At 45.6% G+C, this 24,466-nt stretch overlaps 1 protein-coding gene and 1 long non-coding RNA gene across 7 annotated transcripts in view; one reads left to right on the top strand and one right to left on the bottom strand.

The window, feature by feature from the left end:
• The window catches only part of AACS (acetoacetyl-CoA synthetase), a 52,052-nt gene extending 42,113 nt beyond the window's left edge, over positions 1 to 9,939 (bottom strand). The window contains exons 1-3 of one of the 3 annotated variants that reach the window (XM_073222221.1): positions 9,609 to 9,939; positions 3,016 to 3,119; positions 1,862 to 1,982 (exon numbers count right to left, since the gene is read on the bottom strand). In XM_073222221.1, the coding sequence (XP_073078322.1) occupies positions 1,862 to 1,982; positions 3,016 to 3,119; positions 9,609 to 9,741 (358 nt within the window). In that variant the 5' untranslated portion in view covers positions 9,742 to 9,939. The remainder of the gene's footprint in view (positions 1 to 1,861; positions 1,983 to 3,015; positions 3,120 to 9,608) is intronic. The other 2 variants (XM_073222220.1, XM_073222219.1) reach the window with 2 other exon arrangements.
• A 3,681-nt stretch (positions 9,940 to 13,620) lies between these two features.
• LOC118971669 (uncharacterized) lies at positions 13,621 to 22,396 on the top strand. Of its 4 annotated transcripts, XR_012125365.1 has the most exons (6): positions 13,621 to 14,166; positions 14,707 to 14,778; positions 15,152 to 15,307; positions 15,840 to 15,940; positions 17,005 to 17,056; positions 21,343 to 22,396. It is a non-coding gene; the product is annotated as an uncharacterized lncRNA (long non-coding RNA). The 4 variants fall into 4 exon arrangements; XR_012125364.1 differs by lacking the exon at positions 17,005 to 17,056; XR_012125366.1 differs by lacking the exons at positions 17,005 to 17,056; positions 21,343 to 22,396 and having other exon boundaries at positions 13,627 to 13,751; positions 14,051 to 14,166; positions 15,840 to 16,997.
• The last annotated feature ends 2,070 nt before the right edge of the window (positions 22,397 to 24,466 follow it).

Genomic DNA, 24,466 nt, shown 5'->3' with positions numbered 1-24,466 from the left:
GCATATTGTTTTGCTCCATTCTTTGGAGCATGAAGGCCACTTTGTGCACACTTTGTTTTTAGAGGGCACCTCATGCCCTCACCCAGGATTACGCATAGGTAGGATACATTCTGCTGAGGATACCTGAGTCGCCACAAAGCAGGACTTCCCAAGCATCTGCCCACAGCTGGGGGAGTGAGAACAAATCAGAAACATGGAGAAAATGAAGCACAATTATTTTAAAGTCCCCAAGACAATAAACAGCCAATTTAGGACCCTGCTTAAGAGAGATATCCTATTTGTGAACTACACTTGATCCCTGGATTGAGGGCACTTATTTCCACTGCAAATGCAAGGACAGGAGAGTTCATTAAAAGGAGTTCAAGTGTTTAAAAGGGAAGGGATGGCAAGGGTGGGGAGGAGGACAGCCTGGAGGGAGAAGTGTGAGACACAGCAGACCTGGGATTTACCACCATACCTCCTCAACCCCCACTCAAGATAGAGCTGAGCTTAAGAAAAAAGGGCCTGGGTTCAGCCATCAAGTTCAGTCCTACCCTAGCCACCTGGAAGACTGGCTCATTTATCACTAGTGATCAATATTATTAGTTTCCAGGTTTGTTTTGTTTCACTGTTTTTAAGAAGATTCACATTTGACCTCACCCACTTTCCAGTGGGAGAAACCAGGCAGCATGCAGACTAGGAAAAGGAGACAAACATGAGACCCAGTGTTCTAGCTCTCTAGGGTTACAGAAGGTACCAATGTGCTGGTGTCCCAGAGGTTTACAGAGGCATCATCATGCCCAGAAGACAGGCCTTTGAGAGGTGCTCATGGGTGAACAGATGTGGTCCATCCACACAGTGGAGTATTACTCAGACATAAAGAGCAATGAGGCCCTGATGCATGAACATATGATGCTAAGTTTAAAAAGCCAGAAGAAAAGCCACACACTATAGGATTCCTTTCATAGGAAATGTCCAGGAAGGGCAAAGCCATAGAGACTGCCAGAGGCTGAGTGGGGAGATGGGGAGTGACTGTTCTGGGTGGGGGGTTTCCTTTGGTGATGACAGAAATGTTGTGGAACTAGGTAGATGACCATTACACAACCCCATAAATATACTAAAACCAATGATGTGTGTACTTAAAGGGGGTAACTTTATGTCACGTGACTGACAGCCCAGATGAAGATAGAAAGATCCCCTTACTTGTCTTACACAACTGGCGCATTACTAAAATACTGGTGAGCCAAGCAGGACCTCAAAGAGATAGCTGCACACCCATATTCATAGCAGCACTCTTCTACCTCACAAAAAGAGGTAGAAGCAACTCAAATGCCCATTAGCAGATGAATGGATAAAGAAAATGTATTCTATCCATACAAAGGAATATTATACATCCTTTAAAAAGGAGGAAATTCTGACCCCTGCTATAACATGGATGAACCCTGAAGACATTATGCTGAGCGAAATGAGCCAGCCACAAACAACAAATATATCTGATTCTACTCATATGAAGTATTTAAAGTAGTAATCATAGAAACAAAAAGTAGAAGCAGGGAAGGGAAGGGGAGAGGAAATTAGTGTTTACTGGATAAAGTTTTGGTTCTGCGAGATGTAAAAGTTCTAGAGATCATCTGCACAACAAGGTGAATACACTTGGCACTACTGAACTGTACACTTAAAAATGGTTAAGATGGTAAGTTTAATGTCACGTTTTTTACCACAATAAAAACAGAAACAGAAATGGAAAGGTGCCAAGATAGTATCTGAAAAGCACCTAGTGCAGTTTCTGAATGCTTCTGAGCCTCTCCCGGCCCATGTGCCTGCATGTAAGCAGCGTCTAGAATGTGGAGAGAAGAAAATCCATGGAGTTTTTAGGACTCACTTGCAACGTAAAGGGCAACCCTGTCATTCTCTTTGTGCCGCAGGAGGTTCTCTGCATAGTTAAGACGACTGCCTTTGAACCACTCAGGGACATCTGCAATCCCTTTTGATGTGTCCACAACCTGTACAGAACGACAGCATACACGAGATCTACACCTCAAATAAATAACAGCGATTCTGCTTCCCCGGGAGCCAGCTAACTTGCTGGCCCAATGCATCATTTAATCGTTTCATAGCCAGAACACTGAACCCATCTAAAGGCTTGAAATGGAAAACTGAAATTAGTGCCCTATAGGTAATAAAATGGTATTTTATACTTGAAAGTTGCTGAGAATAGACCTGAAGCATTCTCACCAGGCACAAGAAAAGTTAACTATGTGAGGTAATGAATGCATTAATTCCATAATTTATCTGTACATCAAAGCATCTTGTATACTTTAAATGTTTACAATTATATTTGTCAATTATTCCTCAACAAAGTTACAACAAAAAGTAATGTCAGTAGAAAAGACTATCCCCACTAATTTACTCTTTCAACAAATATTTATTAAGCACTTACTTTATGAACAATGCTGAAAATAGAAAGTAAGTAAGACATACGTGCCCCCCCCCAACCCCCACCCCCATGATCCAGGCTCTGACTGGACAGTGGAAACGAGGACATCAAAAAACTATAGGGCCTACATGCACCTCCCCACCACAATTTTCCAGACCCCTCATCTCCTTCCTCCAGAAGCTGAAACCTTGATTTTCTTCCCACATGCCTATAAATGAACCATTCAGAATGATACATCCCATAATGAAACCACAATATCACAGAACTACATACTTAAAGATGGTTAAGATGGTAAGTTTTATGTTATATGTATTTTACCAGTTAAATTTTTTTTAATAAAACAAAAACAAAACGATGCCCTACTATTTAGGGTGGCTCAAGTCTCCAGGACAGGGCTGGGGTCCACACACATCAAAGGACCAGAGGTTGCAGACTCTCCACGGGGTTGGTCCAAACTTCTGCCAATTATCTAGAACAATGACTTTTTCCCACTAATGTGGGATTTCAGAAGAATATATGATTCAGTATTCCCAAAAACTGACCCTTCATTTTAGAACATAACCATAAAAAGATAATACATAAGCAGATTCTCTACTTACCTCATCATACATACGTGAAAACACAATTCCACTGAATTTCCAGAACTCTGCCCAGAAGTCTGAATATGATTCAACTGACCAATGATATAAGTCATCATAATTGTCTAAAAACAAAATAAAATGGCACGTAGCTCAGATAAATCTTAGAAGGAAAGTCTTAGAAGTTCGATAATAAGATGCACACCCTGGGGAGTTACAGGTGTGCCTAAGAGGTTCAAAGGCATCTGATGGGAAATGGTCTGGGTGAGGGGGAAAATCTTAATTTTTATTAGAGCAAACCCACCACTGCTAGTCCCCAAAAGGAACAAAAGCAATGAAGTAGTGATTTTATATCTTAACCATGTCCAAGAACTGGACTCTGGAGTCAGAAACCCTGAGTTCAAATCTTGGCTTGGCCATTTATTAGATGGGTGACCTCAGCTTAGGCAAGCTACTTAAGCAAGCTATGTCTCAGCTTCCCCATCTGTAAAATGGAGATGACTAACCACACCCCCTCTTCATAGCGTTACTGTGAGGATTAAAAGAGCACATGTAGAAAATACTTGGAACAGCACATTGGACATAAGCAGAGCTACATTAAGAGCTTGCTATTATTACACCATACAAACTTAGGAATCATATAGTAAATAGAGTTGTAAACCCAGAAATTCAAACCTAGAAGTCTGATGAATTCTCATGCCAGTACAATGTGCCAGGGTAGATTATTCATTTTGATTTTTTACAAAAGTATAAAAGGTTGTAAGGTAAAATGTTTCCCTCCCTCTTGCCCCACAACCATCTGACTTTTCTTGCCAAGGAGTAACCTGTTGAAGAGATTTCCTTGAGTCTTTCCAGAGATTTTATGCATAAGTAAATAACTCCCTGTTTCCACTCTGACACAAACAGAAGCATGCTCTTCACACCAGGTTCTAATCCTGGGGTCTTGGGAAAGTCCCATACCCTCTAAAAGCCTTTTTAATCTCAAGATATTTTCAACAGGATACACATTCATATGCCAGTGTTCCAAGGATATTCTACCAGGCGGAAGACGACAGGGTGTCAGGAGTGGAAAACCTGGCATAATACAATGGCTGAGCTGAATTCTGTCACTGACCTCCATCCACTAAACATGGAGCATCTCACTGTTTCCAGTCCTGGGAGAGGGTGCACAGAGGGGAGGAGACACAATGATCTGTGCCCATTAGCAGCGCCCCTTTATACCATACGGTAACTGCCCTGTCACGCTGGGCCCAGGAGCCGGTGGAGAACAGTCACTGAGAGCCAGGGCAGCTGGAGGGGCTGCCAGAAGGCGACTGGCCCTCATGTCAAGGGCAGGCTTAGGACATTGGCGGGAAGCCAAGAGCCCTGTAAAGAGAGCTGGAGTGAGTGGGTCTGTGGCAGGGATGGAGAAAGATGGACTCATATGAAGTGCTGAGAGTCGGCCTGGAGGTCAAATAGCCGTGATAAGCACTCAAGGGCTTTCAGGCTCTGAGCTCGAGAAAGAAGGGGAACCTGGTTCATAGCAAAGAGACTGGCACCCCCTGCAAGCCCCACAAGAACCTCACCCAGCCCCACCCTACCTATTCAAGCCATGGACTAGGTCAACTGAGCACGCAGGGAAAATGCCAGACATAGTGTGTCTGGAAAGCTGGCACCAGCCCTGACTCTAGAGACTGTGCTTAGGGACCTCAGGCAGGCTGCTTTGCCTCTGGAACTTAGCTTTCCTCATGTGCTTCCTGGAAATGGACTGGAGATATCCATGGAGCTCCCATGAGAGTGAAGCGTGAACCCCGCGCCCAGGGCCAGGCCACGTGACCTGTATAGGTCTCGGCTCTGTCGCTCACTAGACAACCAAGGCGGGGTACTTTGGCTGAGCCTCAGCATACCCACCTGCAAAATGGGGATAACAACAGTGGCTCCTTTATACTGTTGGGAGGCTCAGGAAGCACCTTGCTTAGACTGAGTAGGCTCAGGTCCTGCTACCCTCTCTAACTGGTGGATCTTGGACAAGTAATCTTCCCTGGGCCTCAGCCTCTTCCTCTATAAAAGGAAGATAATCGTACTTGTTACAGGGTCACTGTGAGGTCTGAATGACTCAAAACATGTATAGCACTGAGAAGAGTGACAGAGAAAAAGTACCGGAACGTGTTAGCCACTGTCATCACACTGTCCCTCTGTAGGAGGCGGACACACGATAGCTGCCTGATAATACAGGTGAGCTAAGACATGGGCTGTGGAGATACATGCAAACGTTAATGGTCCTCAGTCCAGAAGGAGAGCACAGCCAAGCCTGGGCACACTCTGGGAGAGCCAGCCTGATGAAGGCAATCCCACTAGAAAAGCAGGCCCTGTGGCTCCTCCACTGTCCCATATTTTTTTAAACCACCTTGGCCCTCACACACTGCAGAGTTCTGCCACCATGAACTCCTCCCAGCTGATACATGAGGCGGTCCAGGCTTGAAATTGAGACCTTCACTCCCAAGTCCATCACAAAGTGAGGCACCAACACAGCCCTGAGGAAGAGGTAAGCCCACCTGCCCACCTGGGGAGGGAGCACCCCCACAGCACCCAAATGGTCTGAGGACCCTAGGGGATGGTGGAGAAACAGATGGACTCCGTGGGAAGCCCTTCCACTGTTGACAAGTCATGGAACACGATTCTTCAGGCGAGAAGGGGCTGCTCACGCGCTCCTTGCCTCCACTCAGAGGCCAAATCCAGAAGCCCAGATGACCGCCCACAGGCATGTTTGGTTCAGTCTGCACGACATCCTAAAGAAACTGAACTACCTGCCAACATATTAAAATCACAGTTTTCAAGTGAAATTTGGTATTTCTGGCTTCTCCTGGGACAAGAGAGTATCTGACAGTGGTAAGCAGCCAATGACCCTCACGTCCTGGCATTTGTGTTGTCTGCTCCCCACCTTGAGCAGGGCTGAGCTGCGTAACCAGTAGGATGTTAAGGAAATGACCCAGCATGACTTCTGCAGCTTCCACCTGCTCTCTTGGATAGCCGGTCTGGGAGAAGCCAGTGGCCTTGTGTCAGGCCTCAAGCAGCACTGACTCACTGCCATGTGAGCAATCCACCTGGGAGGTGACTCCTCCAGCCCCATCAAGCCTTCCAACGACAGCAGCCCCGGCCGACAGCTGGAAGGCAGCCTCGTGAAAGACCAAGAACGGCCCAGCTAAGCTACTCCCAGATGCCTGACCCACAGAAACTCAGAGGCTAACTGTGTATCACTGTTTTAGGTTGCTGTTTTGGGGTGATTTGTTATACAGCAATAGGTAACTAATGCACTGTCACACCCCACAGCAACAGTCAGCCAGAGCTGGGTGACAGCTGCCCCACCAGGCCCTTCACACACATGAAAGAGGCACGGATTCTGGAAACAAGCCCAGCTCCACTACTCACAACCATGAGGTCTCCACAAACTTGGAGCTTGTTTTCCCAGCTGGGGAACAGGATAAAGGCAGTACCTCATTGGCCAGGTTATTGAGGACTAAGTTAGTTAATGCATGTACAGTATCTGAATGGAGCTGAGCATACAGAAAGCATCCACTAAATGTGAACCATTAATATCTCTGTCACCTGCCTGGCTCCTGTAGGCTTCTGAGTACACAAGCCCTGCTTTCCACTCACCTACTGTGAGAATTTTTACCTTCAAATCTCAGCTCAAGATTTTATCAGCCCTTCTGAAAAGTGAAAAGCATTCTGAGAGACCTGCATCCAGGGAAGTGCCCAGGGGGCGGGCAGCACACTGCCCCACCAAGGACGCACATGGCACTCACTTGTGGCTGCTCTCTTCACGTGAGCTTTCTCCCTTCAATTTAACTTGAGCTATTTGAGAACAGAGACTGAGACCTCTACTTGTTGGCAAACTCTATCCCAGTTGCTTGCATACAGACATGATCCGCAGCTTGTGGTATAGAGAGACACTTGGCACAGTCCTCCAAAAAACACATACTTTAACGCAGGTGTCCCTCCCCCAATTACAGAGGGCTGGTACTTGCAGCATGTGCCCTAGGCCTTTCAAAAGAGGCCTCGCATCACATGCACATACGCCGGGCTGGAGCTACAGGCTGCTCCCAGGTGAGAGGAGTCTGCATCCAGAGGACCACTGGGTGTTCAGGGAGTCTTCAGATGAGCTCTGCTATGAGTGACACAAACCAACCAACCTATGGCTCTGGTAGTAGAGAAGAGTATGTAACCACCATGGACCTGCACCTCCTGAATTTCAGAGATGGAAACTTCACACTGACCTTGGTCTGGGGAGACAGGCTCATGGGGAGGCAGCCAGGCTGGGAAACACCCACCATCCATCCATCCATCCTCAGGGCCGGAGCCCTGTAGGATGTGTGCCTTCCTCTCTGTACATCCAGACAGCAGCATTGCTCAACACTGTATACCAGCTGCACACAAGTCACCATTGGGAGCGGAGAAGACACAAGTTCAAGGGCACTGTCTTTAAGCAATAAGAATGCTCACAAATAAATGAAAAGGCAAGGCAGGATGAAAGTACAAATCAATCACTGGAAAGACCAGCCAAAAGGAGAAAATATTTTTAAAAAATAATCAAAGAGAAGGCAGCATCTGAGTTGGATCTTAAAGCCCCAAACCTCCAGGGCCAGGCCTATGGAAAGGAGAAAAGCAGCTTAGATCAAATATCAGGATTGAAAGAAAAGACAAAGACAAAATCAAGATCTAAATCGCCCCCAGAGCAAGAGAAATCCCACTCCACTCAGCCAACTGCCACCACATGGGGACACAGACCCAGCATCACACATCTTGAGGTTTTCAAAAGCAGCTGGCTTTTCCAAAAAAGTCTGGCCTTTCCCATGCAACCTCCCAGGGTGTGAGCCTCCTAAACTGGTCCAATCAGGCCACGAGTCCACAAGCTTTGAAGGATGGAGAGGTGTTAAGTGGACTGGGAGGTACCAGTGGAAGTACTCAGTAACCTCCAGGGTCAGCTGCAGGTGAGTATGGGGCATGCTCATCTCCTGCTACCCTCACACCCACCCAGTGAACAAATCCTCTCATTATGCCCATTTTACAGATGAGGAAAGAGGCTTAGGGAGATCTGGTGACTTCCTCCTGATTGCTCAGGTAGGAAGAGGTGGAACCAGCTGAAAACCCAGGTAGATTAAGATCAGTCTCATGCACCTCCCAGTGCTACCCTATGTGACATCATTTCTAAAGCATTGGGCTAGACAAGCTCTGGGAGAGCAGTGCTATGTCAACAGCTGGCAGAGGAAAGAGATGGGATCCAGGCAAGGCAGCAGTTCCACTCCTGGCTCTTCTTGGGAGTTAAGTCTGCTCTGTCCCCATACAACACACTTTAATGTACCAACTACTACTACCACTACCAACTACTGGGCCCCCAGAGTAATAAGCCACACCTGTCTCCATAGTGCGAGCAGGAGTCGGGGAGAGAACAGAGCTGGGAAGGGGCTCAGGGCAAGCTGACGCCCACCCTGCTGTGGAAGGCTTAGAAGCTGCCAGGTGGCACTGTTTGCAATTCCACGGTCAACAAGGAGCCATTGTGAGCCTCTGAGCCGAGAAGTGACAAAGTCAGACCTGTGCTTCAAGAGGTTCTGGCAAAGCAAGCTGGGGTGGGGCGGAAGCAGGAAAACATCAGCATTCAGGGAACAGGAATGAGGACCCCAGCAAAGCGGGGGTATGAGGAGGCAGTGCTGTGAGATGGGCTCCCCCAGGCAAGGCAGATGACTTCTCTCCATTTCTGTGAGGGTGACTGAGGACAGTAATGCCACCAACACAAACTCAGGAGCCCAGGGAGGTAGCTGAGGGCTAAGAAGGGGAGGCAAAGGCCATGCAGAGCTGCAAACCCCTGAGCCGTGAGGGTCCAGCAGGCAGGTGGACAAGACAGCTGGAGGTGGAGGAAAGCATGGCTTCTCACCCAGATAAGGGGCCTTCCTCTGCCCAACCCACACCCAGCCAGGTGTTCTGAGGGCCAGGGTGTTGGCAGGAAGGAGGGCCCCTGACTAGGTTCTCTCTGGGGCTGGCAGTGAAAACATAAGGGGAGGGAGTTCCACCCCAAGCCCGAAAGCAACTGCCTAACTGTCCTTCTCCTAGGTGTCCAGAACTCCATGCTGGCCTTGCAGCACGGTCAACCTGGGGCACAAGCACGGGACAGCACAAAGTACTACTGGCTGGCAAGTGACACCCACAATCGAAGTAGAAAAGCCCTCTGTCCGCGGGCTGGAGTGCAAGGCCCCAGGGAGCACTTGCTTCACAAGTAGGAAGCCTAGCAAAGGAGCTCTCTGTCCACAGGGGTTCCAAGGCTACCCTCCCAGGGAGATGGATGCTGCAGTCCGGCACCCCAAAAGCAGAGGAGGTGAGGCCCGGAAAAGACGAGGCAAAACCCCACAGTCAAAAGTGCCCCACCCCCTGGAGAGGGGCCCCAATGTCCAGTGGTTCCTCCAACCCCCCAGGAGAGGGCAAATGGAAATAGGAGACCATTCTTACAACGAGGGGGCACCCTGAGAGGAACGCCGGGCAGAGGTGGTGTCCCGGTCCGCAGGAGGAGAGCCCCTCGGATCCCTGCCGGGAGCCCCAGTACCGGAGGCCCCGGCCCCGGGGAGGTGGGGTGCCACACTCACCCAGCGCTGTGCCGCAGGCGGCGTCCACCGCCGCGCGGAAGCGGTCCATTTGCGTGTTCTTCTTGCTGTCAGGCTCCCACATCACCTGGCACTCTAGGATCTCGTCTCGACCGGCCCGCAGCTCCTGGGACATGGCTGCGGCGGGGCGGCGGCGGCGACGGCGGCGGGACGAGACGCAGCGGCCGGCCGTGGCGTGGGCAGCGGGGAGCGGGACTGAGAGCAACCAGGGCGCACCTACGGGACACCCCGCCCCCTGCCGCTTGGGTACCGCTCCGCCCCGCCCCGCGTGTAACCCTCCGCGGGCCGCGCTCGCAAATGAGCGCTGCAGCTGCGCCGCCGCGGACTCCGACTCGCGCACGCGCGTTGGTGCCGGGCTCCCTGCCCTTACCTGCGCGCGAAGGGGTTAAAGCGGCGCAGGAGCGGGACGTAGGAGGCAGCTGGCCCAGGCTGGTGTTCATTCATTCTCTTGATTCGCTCCTCCTTCAGGTGTTTACTGAGCGCCGTCTGGTACCAGGCTTGTTGCCGGGTTAGCGAATACGGCAGTGGACAAAGCAAAATTTCTGCCCTTTGTCAACGGGAGATAAGGGCCAGGGACTGGTGTAGGGAGAAATGGAGACTGACAACAAATAAATGCATCCTGTATATGTCACTTATCGTAAAATACATAGTATACCAATGAACATCGTATCATACACACTAGAGTAACACATATACACTTTTTATAATAAAAGGCATTATGTGCTACGGAAAGAAGAAATCGGGAAGGTAGAAAATGTGACTGGAAGCGTGTTTCTATTTAAATAGGATTATCAAGGAGTGTCCCACGGAAAAGGTGACTTCTACTCAGTATCTGGGGGAAGTTTCCAGGCAGAGGGAGCAAAGGGTGCTAAGGCCCTGGCGCAGGAGAGTATTGAATTTAGAGACCTATCGGGAGGCCCATATCTTCGACTTGAGACACCTGGGGTAGAAGATGAAGTTAGTGAAGGATGAGGAGGCAGCTTAGCTGGTTCTTGGAGACCTTGGAAGACTTTTACCCTGGGTTACATAAGGCCATTGGAAGGTTTTGAGCAGAAGAGGGACATGCTCTTACTGTAATTAAAATAGGAATCCAGATGCAAAAATACTCAATAAAATATTAGCAAACCAAATTCAAAAATGTATCAAAAGGATCATACACCATGACCAAGTGGGATTCATCCCAGGGATGCAAGGATGGGACAACATTCGAAAATCCATCAACATCATCCACCACATCAACAAAAAGAAGGACAAAAACCACATGATCATCTCCATAGATGCTGAAAAAGCATTCGACAAAATTCAACATCCATTCATGACAAAAACTCTCAGCAAAATAGGAATCCTTCTGGCAGCTGGGTTGAGAATAGTCTTCAGGGAGGCAAGGGATTCAGCAGGAAGATCAGTTACAGTGATGTTGCAACTATTGAAGTGGCTGAACCACGTGGTAGGTTTGAAAATGGAAAGAAAAATGGGACTTGGGCTCTATGTGGAGGTTTATTTACTGTGCTCCTACTGTACATTGGTGCTGTGCTAGGGACCTTCCTGTATTCCTTGTAGTTTGTTCTCACAGCCACCCAATCAGCTTCCCTTCAAGGACAGTCTTTTGCAGTGTTCGACTTTCATGAAGCAACCTCCCACCTCGACCACTCAATTTTAAACAGCTTCCATCTCCAGTCACCACCAATAAACATCGATTCTAACTTAAAGCAGGGTGCTTGCCACATAAACATGATGTCCAGAACAGCCCCTTCCCTGAACTCCTAGTTGAGGGGGGCCAGCTCTAGTTCTTTGTCTCCCAGGTATCCCCTTTATGAAGGTTTGAGTCCGTCTCAACTCAGAAGCTTCATCTTTGAGGGATTCATGTATTTCTGTTCATTGCTTTGACATTAGAATATAAATTCTCATCTGACTGGCTCACTTTTGGGTGCCCAGAGCTGATCCTCAGTGGGAGCTCACAAAACATTCATTTACTCAGAAACGCCTAGCGAGTGCTTGCTGTGGTCTAGGCAAGCGGGTTCTGCTGTGAAAAGCATAGACCCTGTCCGCTGGGGGCACGGAAATCCAGGGCTGACCAATTCTCATGGAGAGGACAGAAAGCTGGATTTATACATCTGACAGCCACTTGATTTATTCTGAATTCCTTCAGTTCGTCCCACACAACCATACACAGCACCTGTAGGAGAACCCAAAAGAGAGGGAAGTTACCCTGAAAATACTGGGTACTTTGTCCTCACCACCTCTTTGACGCTCTCCCAGACTGACAAGAGGCTTCGAACGTAGCTTTTCAGTCCCCACCTTGCTACTCCATATTCTTTTTAACAAGATCAGAGAGGCAGAAGAGGAAGCGATTCAGGAAATTTCTTCCTGTTTAAAATGGGAACAAAGCTGGAAGGGCCCTTCTTAACCAAGGACCTTAAACTGCCTGTTTTCTATGGGTAACCTCTCCTGGATCCCTGCAATCCCCATCTTCCCCTTGCAGCTGTTGCTTATTTTTCATTTAAGGATTCATATTGATACTACTTTTACCCTACACTCCAGATCTGTGCTTCCTCATCCTATTCCAGATGCTTCAAAAAAATTGTAAAGGATATGGAAATTTGCCAGGCCAAATACACTTACACTTTTATCAAGGACTGACCTCCCCATCATTTCTTTGGAATTTGCCCTGCCTCTTCCTCCATATATAAGGCAACTTACACACCTCTTTATTTCTCCCACAGTGGCATGTATTGTTAGGTTTTCTATGTTTCAAAGTTCTTGCTGTTATACAGTTGACCATTAACCAATATAATAAAGTATGCAAACATGTCAAATCTTCTGGAATACATTGAAAGCAGTTTAAAAGGAAAGGCATGAGTATTTGGAATAGCAAGGAGTTTACCCTGGAAAAAAAAGGCCCAAACTAATGGTCTGGTGGAGGAGTAGCTTCCACAGTTGAGGTGGAAGTCAGGACTATCTCAGGAGAGTCCACATAATTCTGACCATATGAATCTCATTTTTCTCCTCTCTTCTCAAGTCCTATTTCTTCATGCACATAGAAACAAGCACCACAGTGCTAAGGTACAGCAAGTGTCTGTCTTAAGGAAAGACCTGGAAAAGAAAATAACATGGTAGACACTGATGGCTGCTCTCCCACTAAGACTGCCACAAAATTCCAACTTTGGAGCCTCTCCTGGGATTGTATCCAACCCAACGGATTGTATCTGGTCTTAAATTGACTTCTAGAAAATTTCATCATGTCTTAAATGAACTTTTCTTTTAATGAGCATTTTATAACAAAATAAAATGAGAAATTGCTGTAACTGGAATGAATATGCCCTAACGTAATTGAATAAAATGCATTTTTGTCTATTTTATTGATTAATGCACACCAAATTTGAAATAAATTGCATTTAAAAATGTGTTCTTGGATGTTCTTCAATGTATCTTGAGAAATTCAGAAGTATTGAAATACTCCTGTTTCAGTTAAAACAATCTGTCAGTAAATTTCACTGATTTGGTCATTCGAAAATCAGTATATTCCAACCCAAGTCAAACTTCATCTTTAGGAGAAATGTCTATGCCAGAAAAAGATAAGAGAATAGCATTCACTCTTTAAAGGAGGTTTGGGCGCTGGGTTGCTGTTCACGCCCCAGGACAAGGCACCCGCCAGGATGGGGGTGAGTTACCAGTACGCCTCTGTTATTTTTGTTAAGTAGCTGAAAGGCAATTGAGAACACAGATACTTTCTCTAGCAATTTTATAGGCCTTACATGTAAACGGACCACATAATTGCGTCAAAGAATCTGTGCATCCACACAGCCCTTGGAAATTCTTTGCACACCCCTTAGCGATTAACATGTCGCAATTTAAATGCCCTCTAGTCTAAGCCAGTCACAGCGCTCCTTTTTCTCCTTTGCCACTGATTGGCCCCGGGTTTGCACATAGCCTAGTTCTGGCCAATGAGACCAAAGGGGTGTGTGATGAAGGCCTCGGGAAAGTTCTCCCGTGAAGGAGCTAGTTCCTCTTTTGCAGGGAGCCGTAACAGGCATTTGCGGCCCCAACCTGTTGCTGAAGAAAGCCCATTAACAGAATGGCGGGACAAAAGTGGGGAAAGCCTAGATCTCTCACTGAGCTGCCAGAGTAAGCCCTGGACTAGCCCTGGGCTTCAGTGGGAATAAGCAGTAACTGTCATAACTTGCTGCCGAAAGCATTCTAACTAAACAGTCACCAAAGGTCATTTCACTTGTGCTTTCCCTTGGAGGGCCTTCGGGCCACTTTGGTACCCTTATCACACGTGATGAAGGCATACCTGATCTGGCAGATCCTGAGACTGCAGGCCTGATCTAAAGATAGGAAATCATCAGTAATAACTAGGGAGGGTCAGAACCCACCCACCCACCCCGCAAGCCAGAGCCCTTTGTCACAGCTCCTGTCCACAGGACAGGGAGAACAAGAACTGGAAATCCTCCACCTTAATGAACTGAAGCATCCAGCCCAGAGCTCATCTTTGGGAAGAATCTTCCAGAAAGAGGACAACAAGGGCAAAAGCCCTGAGGTACTCTTGGCACAGTCACATGGTAGTGGCCATACAGGGTCTTAGGGGCCTGTAGGGTAATTTTACTCAAAGTGTGATTAGAAGCCATTTGGAAGTTTTGAGTGAGAGTGACGTGACTTACACTTTGAAAGGATTATTCTAGCTGCTGTGTGGTAATAGAGTGAGTAGGGTCAGGTTTGGGGATGGCACGGAGTTGCAAGCAGGGAGACTTGTTAGGGGGATATTGCAAAAGTTCACCTGGGGTATCATAGTGGCTTGAACCCGGGTAGAAAGCTGAAGATGATCTATCTACAGATCTATATACTTGTATATAACAGTAAACTTACCTAGACGTATGTCTTTAAGTATCTATATATACACACAGAGATATTTGGAAGGTAGACTCAAGATGTTAGAAACCAGTACTTGGAAACCAGATGAGATGGGAGCAAATTCTGGCCTAAAACTGACTGTCCTCACGTCATAACCAAAGGAATAATGAGTGGGACTAAAAGGAGAGACCGGAAGGGGCAAGAAGCTGACATACTTCCATTTCTACAGCTACTCGCACAACAGGCTCTACCAGGCCAGTCAAGAAGAAAGATGAAGTGGTGATTCCAACTGGAGACTCAGGCAAGTTCCCAAAGTTTATCAGGCCATTCTGGTTCCAGCCTGTTTCCCAGCGCTTCCCAGGAGGTGGAGCACACAGTACCAACTCTATAAATATTTGTGGGAAGATTGAAGATACGGTTCAGAATTTGTCTCTCCAATCTATATTGGGTATTTCTTTTGGACATTTTGGACAGCTTAAGTTTTTCTTTTATTTTTATTAGAGTTCTTTTATTTGTATTCATGATTCTTTGGGGTTTGTTTTTTTTAAATTTCTTAGTATGTCACGCGAGAGTTTGCGGAGGGATCCTTAGAAGCAGGAGATTTCCCTAAAAAGGTTGCCCAGCTCTCCTCACTTCTCCGCTCCGCAAGATAGCTTCCTTCCCTTCTTCCCCAGGTTATCCGCCCGCCGCCGGGCCAGAAGGCCTCCCGCCGGGCCAGAAGGGCTCTCGCAGTGCCGGCGGAAGGATCCGGCAACAAGCACGCACCACACACGGCTCACACGCTGATTGGCCTGCGGAGAGCTGGCCCCACATCAGGCCGCCGCGCCGTTGTGAGTTGCGCTTGTGCCCCAACCAATTGTAAAGCGCTCCGGTGCGGGGGCGTGCCCCTGACCAATCGTCAAGAGGACCCAGTAAAAGGCGTGCCCAATTGGAGTGGGGCAGGGGGGCGGGGTCGCCCTTCGATCTCGAAGGCCGGGCGCTGTCACGTTGACAACGTGGCGGTCCTCCGCCAGCCTGTCCTGCCCAGCCGCTGAACGCTGAGCCTTGGCCTTCCGGAGTCAGCCCCCTGCAGGGCCGAAGAGGCTGTGCGTCTTAAGTGTCTGGGACCCGCCTAGCCTTTAATTTATTTGTTCAGGTATTGGGATCCTGCCTGTGCAAGACGGTGCAGTGGGGGAATCACAGGGAACCCGACCGAGTCCACTCGGCAGCAAGTGAACAAATTTATCAGATAACCCAAGTTAATGAGAAGCGGCCCAAAGTCATAAATAGGGTCAACGAACAGAGAGCGGCTGGGGACGGAGGTGGGGAAGGGGCTGCCTTTGACACATGGTCCCAGCTAACATTTGGGTTCTTGAACTACAGCTGTGATCCGCGTCACGTGGCATATTCCCGCCTTCAGCTCTACCTGACTGTGGGGCCAGCAGAGGCGCGGGGACTCGCAGGCTGGACCCCCACAAAAGCAGGTGCCTACCAGGAGATATGATGCTCTTCCTGTCCCAACTGGTCTCACGAGCTTCATTACCCCTCCTGAAGGCAAAACGGGTGTGAGGAGCTCTTTAGGGAAGGGTCAGTTCTGCCTTGGTGTGAGGTCTTGAGAAACTGAGGGACCTTATGAAGGTGGCTGGGGAGGATCCCATGATGCCAACAAGCCGTGAAAGTGTTTCTGGGGAGGGCTGTGTCTTGCGGAGACCAAGTCTTCACATCACTGCAGCATGACCCACTCCCCCAGGGCAGAACCGAAGGAAAATGACTCTGCCTTTAGCTTGCGGGAATTGCCTTTCAACATTTACAACATTTACAGAGCATTTCCTCTCTAAAACGTAATACACTACCCACCCAAACTCAGAGGTTGAAAGAAAGGGTCACTTAAATTTTTTTCAGTATAGGGGAAAAAATAAAAACTACTGAAGGTGGATTACACTTAAAGTCTGTTTCAAATGTTTGCATTTAATAAGGTTGTGCTTTCAGTTATTGCTAATTATTTTAATAAGTACAATGTTAGAATATATATACAGTGCAGTGCATGTAACTCAGAGAATTTCAGGATATATTAGATTTTAATTCATTGCACATTTATGATAGATGGTGTGTTTAAACTTGTACGATGAATATGGTATACTTTCCAAACTATCAGTGAATCTATGACTGTAGAAATAATCATTCTTAGAAATAAGTTCTCAAGTCTAATTTGAGACCTTTGTGAAGGTGGGAGCCAGAGCCAAATTAAATAAATATAAAAATATGTAAATATGATGAAACACCCTAAAGTAGAAGACAAAAAAGACACTCCAGTCATGTAACTCTAGACATGAAAAGATAACCTGAGCTTACAACTTCAGGCTCTCATAGGGCTGCGTACTGATCCATCCCCTTGTCTGTCATTTTCTCCAGTTCTTTTATTTTAAATATTTTCTCAACATAGAGCTATGGATAGAATATTTATGTGCTGTTTATATATGAATTCTCAGCTTTCAAAAATCAGCTCTTTTAAATGATGGTATTATTTTTTTACCAATACTATAAACAGAGACCTCCAATCATTGAACTGAAACACTTCCAGAAGAATTTTGACACAGAAAGTAAGTGTAAGAGAGGCAGAACTTTATTGTCACAAAGCAGTGTAAATTTTTCCCTGTAAGTCTGACAGGACACAAAATGGAGTGGGGACAGTGAGGGAAGGAAACATCATCTTAGCTTTATCAGGCACTTTCTGACTTTCATATGGGCTTAAAACTGGTTTGACCATTTCCCCCTTCTTAAGGCTCCACTTCTAACTCCAATTGGTTGAGGCTTAGATGCCGATTACACACTCTTTTATGAGATAATCTCTTTGCAGCATTTCTTTTGCTAGTTGTTAATTTTCAATTTCATGGCCTATAATTTACATTTTCCCAATACTTTGTTGTGTGACTTAATATCTGATCACAGCAGCTTTCCAATATTTAAGTTAACTAAGAAGGAGAAATATCAGCAGTGATTGGAGGTAACTGATATTATGTCTTTAATGACTGAAAGGTTGAATGTTATAGCTGGCTAAGGGTGAATGTTTTAAATGTGAGATGTGGTAGTTGAAACTTTTAAATGATAATATCCAATCTAAAACTTGCCTATTGTGAGAAAGTAATCTTTAATAAGTGTTTAGAACCCACAGTTCCCATTGGACAAGAAAACAGGGCCCTGAATTTTTAATATACCTTTGAGATTCAGGAGTAGACACTTTATTTACTGGTCCTGGTTTATTATAAAAGATACAATAAAGGATACAGATGAAGAAGTACATAGGGCAAGGTCCAGAGAGGGTCTTGAGTTCAGGAGCTTCTGTCCTCTCAGCATGTGGATGCATTCACCAACCCAGAAGCTCTCAACACCCCCATTGTTTAGGGTTTTTATGGAGAGTCTATTATACAGGCATGATTGATTAAGTTATTGGCCATTGGTGACCAATTCAGTTCCCAATCCCTTCTTCCTTCCCAGAGGCTGAGGGTTGGGGCTAAATATCCCAGCTCCCTAATCACACAGTGAGTTCTTCCAGCATTAGAACAGGCATTTGCATACATGCCTGTTTTCATTCTTGAGTGGTTATTTTGCTACTGTGAGAATCAACTGATAGCTAATGTATCTAAGAATATTTAAATAAATTGTTTATTGAGATTCTGTTTACACGTGTCAGAAATAAGCATTTGTTGGTTTAATTAAAGCTGGCCAGCTTTCAGTTAAGGCAGCACCTATCACAAATGAATATATGTTTCAGGGGTAAAACACTGACCTTAGCAAAAATTGTTCAGCATGTGGGGAAACTGGAATTCTCACACATAGCTGGGAAACATAAAGTGGTACAACAACTTTTGTTGCCAGGCAGTCCAATCTGGCAAGATCTCCCTGCAGGCTTGGTGAGACCTCAACCCGGGAGGGGGCTCTTGACTCTGACTGAGAAAGAATTCATGAACAGGTTAGATGAGTACAGGTAAGGAAGGGATTCATTAGGGCAAGAGTAGAGATGAATGGCAGATGCCCTGCTGGCAGCTGAGTGCAGAGAAGGGCAGAAGTAAAGAGGGAAAGTTCACTGAACTCCTTGGCACAGGGCAAATCCTTTGCCATCTCTTAAAGCCAGGGCCACCTGGCATCCTGTCTGCTTGGATCTGCATGGCATTGGGACTAGCCCCTACCACCCTGGGATTTGGGGGATCCAGAGCGCAGGATAGAGTGAGATTCTGTTCTGAGAAATTCCTAAAGAAAGGTGGTTTTCAGGCAGGCTACTAAAGAGCAGATTGTGCAGCTGCAGTTCGATCCAGGTCACCCAGACAATGGAAACATGCAGACCCAAAGCAGAGCTCTTAGCAGCCCCTCCCTACTGGTCAGGAGTAAAGCAGAGACAGAGTGAAGTCCTGGAAATAGAATGAAATAGCAAAGAGACCAAGAAGCTTGCCACTGGAAGAGCGCAGATGCTGGACTCCAGCTCCAGCGAGTCCACGAATCCCTGAAGGATGGATGGCATCGGTGATTGACCAAAATGAATGAGGACACAGACACCAGCAAAAGCTGAGAGTGGCCTTTAGTGAAAAGTAGTTTGCTTATATACTCTTTGATCACATAAAGTGCAGATATTAATCATTTAATTGACCTATAGCATGGTTACATGAGTTTGGAGAATGAGATTAAGTCATTTGGCAGGTCTTAGCAGTTAACTTGTTTCTAAGTAAGCTTCGTTCTTAGTTACTGTGGCTAGAAAGTCTTACAAAGGTTAGGTAGGTGCCAGACTCTTGGTTTCTTTCTAAAGCTCACTATTTTATTGTTTTTATGTAGGGCCCTCATTCTTTCATAACTATACTCCCATTCTTCATCTCCAGTAGGAAAGAAAGAGGCTCTCTCCAAAAGGACATGATGACCTTTTGGCAGGCAGGGACAAATTTTATGGACTGTGCCCCGGACCCATTTTCAGTAAGACTTTCAATGGAGATTTTTCTGATCTGGAGTTAGGTAATGCCCTGTTCTCATTTGTTTTATAGTTTGCCAGGCTGTTCTTTGGCGGGCTAGCCAAAGAATATCATTTGTTCTCTGTACCCACCTGTCACCATTAATCATCGAATATGCTATTTGGAGGCCATGTAGGGGCGGGGGAAGGGACCTTGACCCAGGTAAACTTTCCATATCTTTTTCCCCCATAAACTTGGGTCCAATACTCATGGGGTCTCACTTTCCATCATCAGGGGTAGTCACAAGGGCAGTAGTGGTTTTTTCAATTTCCTTTAGGGCCAGCACCTAAAATTTTCAGGGAGAATTGGATATGGCCTCTTCCCTGAAGGGGCAGGTTGAATTGAAACCGAAATATGCAAATTTGTTAGGAGGGGCATTTGAGGAGGAATATCAGGGTTGCTCCTCTGGGAAGGCCGCTGTGCAGTCCCTGCCATCCAACTGCCCAGACTGTGTTATCAGGCTGGTGGTTCAGACCAGCTCCCGGCACACAGAGACAAAACACAGTTAAGTTGGGCAGTGAGAAAGCTCTATTTAAAAGTACGCACTTAAAGGGGAGTGTGGGCAACCTCAGAAAGGAGGCACAGTAAAAGGCTGGGGATTCTGTCTTTTAAGGATTTTCATGAATGTGACAAAGGGCCAGGGGATGTACTTACTTGTCAAGTGGTCTCAAGATACTTATTTCCAATGAGAGACATTATGTCTCCTCTCCTCCATTATCAGTCCTTCATCTAATTCTACAAAATAAACTTAGCACAAGAAATTTACTGATCCAGTTCTTCCCCAGAATAGTGGCTTCCTTCTGGGAACATATCAGTCAAGAATGTTTGCCTTGCTTTTAAGGTGGATTGAGTTATTGTCTGTTTACCAAAGAATACATTAGGAATGATACCTCCTAACTTCTTGGTTTTTAAAATGGAATCTTAGCCTTAAGATGGAATCCCTCCAGTTCTTACTATACTGTTTATATTTTGGCTTTTTTGAAAATTAATCATGATGCCTGTCTCCTGTTTCTGCCCTATCTCACTTTGGGAAATGGTTTCCTGAAAAATTAAACATGTGCCTATTATATGAGCCAACCATTCTAGCCCTAAGTATTGACCCAAGAGCAATGACAGAGTACGTTCATGCAAAGATCTGTACAGGAATGTACACAGCTCGCCTTAATTGTAATAGCCCCAAACTGGAAACAACCCAAACCCAGCAGCATGTGAATGGATAAGAAATTCATTCATACAGTGGAATTCCACTCAGCAATAAATATGAGTTAGCTACTGGCACATACAACTGGATGGATTTCAAAATAAAATAAAACAGGGTGGAAAGAGTACATGCTGTTGGATTCCATTTGGATTCCATTTACAGGCAACACTAGACAATGCAAGCTCATGTCTAGGGATCAAAGAGCAGATCAGAGGTGGCTCAGGGACAGGAGAGCAGGGAGGGCTCAGAGGGAGGGACATGAAGGACTTCTGGAGGTGGTGGCCATACTAGCTTGATTGTGGCCATGCTTTAAGTACAGATGTATATCCAAAGTTATCAAAGGGTGCACAAGAAACATGCGCAATTCATTGTAATGTCAATTATATCTCAGTAGAACTTTTTAAAAAACAAAACCCAAACTCAATAGTATAGGAGCCTTAACTGGAGCCAGAAAACACCCAGTAGTATAGGGAGCCTGAACTGGGGACAGGGGAAGAGTGACAGGTGCAACACCTTGCTGCCCCGGGCATTGAATAAACCATGTGGTGGCTGCGACTAGAAGCACTGGTGGCTTCAGTAGAAGCAACAGGAAGCTGGGGAAGGCAAAACAAACTGGGGGTGGGAGGGTAGCGGGGGCGTGTGGTTGTTCCCTCAGCTGCTGTGTCTAATTACACTGCTCTGCCCTGCACAGCATCCCGGGCGAGGCCTCTCTTCCGGTACATCGAAAGCTCCTTGTGGTCCCGAGGACCTGCTCCCAGCCTCCTCTCCAGCATACCATGCTTCATTCGAACCTTGCTTTTTCTTGAAAAATAACTAATCACATGTGTTTAATTCTTTCAAATGGATGATGTTTTCGTGTCTCCTTTCTCGCCCAGCACTGTTGCCATGGCTACTAATTGCTGCATTGTCCTCCATGGTGTGGGATCCCTACCTTCCACCTGCTCACTCAGTGGTGGGCCACCCAGGTGGCGTCCAGATAACACCACAAAGACTAGCCTCAAACTGTCCCCTCTCGACCCATGTGAGACTTTCTTTGCAAAATACATATATGGACCCAGTACTGTTGGATTGTAAGTATATTCAACTGGACTGGTTTCCTGTTACATTTGTTCCTGAATGTTTGCAAAGGAAATAATTTTTAGGACCCAGGAAAGCAAGCCCTGTGCAGGGCGGAGGGGATGGAGGGATGTACATCAGTTGCAAAATCCTGCTGGCATTGCCCAAAGTAGCAACTGAAAATACAGGACAAATTTGAGTTCCCGATAAGCAGCAAATAATTTTGTTTAAGTATGTTGCAAATATTGCATGGGATATGTTTATACTAAAAATGTATCTGTTGTTCATCTGAAACTCAAACTTAACCGGGCATCCTATATTTTATCTGGCAAGCCCACCTCCAATTGACCACTTCAAGATTGTATGACCCTTCTCAAACTGGGGAAAGGAGTCAATCACTGTTACATGTCAAAATCTGGAAAATGCCACAAATGCTTGATTGGAAGTAATGAAAAATATTTAGGAAGTCCATACAACAGAATTACAATAAACATTAAACTGTGATTTTCACAATATTTTAATTCTGTTCTGAAATCAGTCTACAAATACCTCTACATACACGAAAGCCAGTGATTTAATAAATAAGAGAAATGTATGTATCGCTTTGAAAAAAAAAACCTTAAACATTTATGTCTATATCTGATATTTGTAGAATCAGTTTCCCATGGCTCATGGGACTAAAGTGTGCACACAGCACGTACACACGCACGCACCACTATATTGAAATCATATGGTTTTATCTTAAGTGTCAAATTAAATGCTATATAAAAATTTATAACCAGATACACAAAATATGAATTGAATCATGAACACACTGTTGATAATGGATACCACACCTCACAAATATGATTTCCAGTTAGGAAAAGGGAAATAATTGCTTTGCTAGATCTTAAGTGAGCACTAATCACCATCACAATCACAAGAAATCAATTTAATTACACGGTATTCAGAAATTTAACACACATGCGGATAGCAAATTGACACTACAATAAAACCTTCAAGTATGCAAAAAGACATTAGAACATATGGTCAATAACACCATTAGCTGCCACAGGTTTTCAGTAGATGATGCAAAGGACAATCAGCTTCTTATGCCACCACAAGGGAAAAACTGGTCCTGGTGTATCTCCTACGTATCAAGGAATCATTGAAGAGCAAAGCACAGAATTCAGTATGCTGAACAAAGTTTGTTTAGCCCAGATACTATTTATCATATCGATGATTGCCCAATACTAATTTTAAGGGTATATGTTAGGTCCTGCAAAAAATATATAATTTTATTATTTACAAGGTTGAAGTCTAATTACTCAAATGACCATAAACAAAAACTTTGCAGAATGGTGATTAGGATTAAAACAAAAAGTCAAGGAGTCAGGGTGGACAGCTAAGGGCCTTTAGGAATTCCTTTTAATGCAAGCCAGCTGGATGGTGAGAGCTGGCTCTTTGATTAAATCAGCCAATTGAGAACCCATCAGAGAGAAGTTATCAAGTGCCAGCCTGTAGGGCTGATGTCATTCATCAAAAGCATCTTAAAAAATAGCAGGAAGCATGGAAATGGAGCAATTCAGGATTCTCACTAGTGACAAAGCATACTAACCATATTTTAGACTCTGCATTGGCTATTTGACAAGTTATTCCTAATCTCTCCATACGGCTGCTGAATCAGAGACCAACAAAGTGTTTCACATCTTTCCCACAAGCCAGCCCTTGGGGGCCTGCAAGTCACATTATAATCATCCCAACCATTGCCCCCAGCCTGCACATTTACACTTACTACCCAATAGGGGATGTCCCCATCTGTCACTTCCCACCATCAGTCATCACAAGTAGTCCTCATTCCCCTCTGCTCTTTCACCCTGTGAGTGACAGGTTTCGTGGCCCTGTGTGGTGTGCTGTGCCTGCCATCTTTGGGGAACTACATTAAGAACCTTTTGATGGCATTAATCTCTCTGAGCTATCACGTGGTCACTATAAATTAAGACCCTGGTACAATTCCCAAGGCCAGCTTTCAAGAAATTATGTTGCTGCATTTTGTTACCAAAAGCCATACAGGCTAAGGCAGGTGATGCCAATGGTAAGGGGGAAGGTGTTTCAGAAGGCTTACGTGCCATGAAAGCAGCTTTGCTAGCAGGTCAGGGGAGACAGCACTCTAGACATCGGCCCCAAAAGATCCACACAGATTCAGCAACTTCAAGACAGTTGGTCCTTTTTCTTTTCTGAACTCTTTTCTGTTCTTGGTATTGATTGATACTGAAGCATTTGGAAATTAACACTGACGAACTTAGAAATAGCTAAAAAAAACTGAGTCTTCATTACAACAGACCCACAGTAGTTTCCCTCAGGATTTTTTATATCACATTGAATGATATGTTGCACTAATATATTCTACAGCCCTGATGATATAAAAAAGGTTTCTCTTCAAGGTATGAGATATGGTACAAAAATACACTTTCCATGTACAAAAGAGAGAGAAAGAAAGAGATGGGGGGGGCGGGGCAGTGGGGGAGGCCAAAAATACTACAAGCTGCCATGAGATGGAGAATGAAAAAAATCCCAAACTATTTGGGGTTAAGAATACACCCTAACAAAAGTCAAATTTACACATTAAAAGCAAGATGTTCAGATCTAACATCTACAATTTCTATCAAGTCTTCAAATAATGTTCTAACTGGAAGCGGTGCTAATTAACTATAGGTTCCTTCCTTGAAAAGAAAGACATCTTTTATGTGAGTGTATCAAACTGTAATATTGGTTCAGCG

The sequence above is a fragment of the Manis javanica genome, chromosome 15 (genome assembly GCF_040802235.1).
Source record: "Manis javanica isolate MJ-LG chromosome 15, MJ_LKY, whole genome shotgun sequence".
Lineage (NCBI taxonomy): Eukaryota > Metazoa > Chordata > Mammalia > Pholidota > Manidae > Manis > Manis javanica.
The sequence above is the reverse complement of the archived record's forward strand: the minus strand, read 5'-3'. Positions and strand labels throughout refer to the sequence as shown.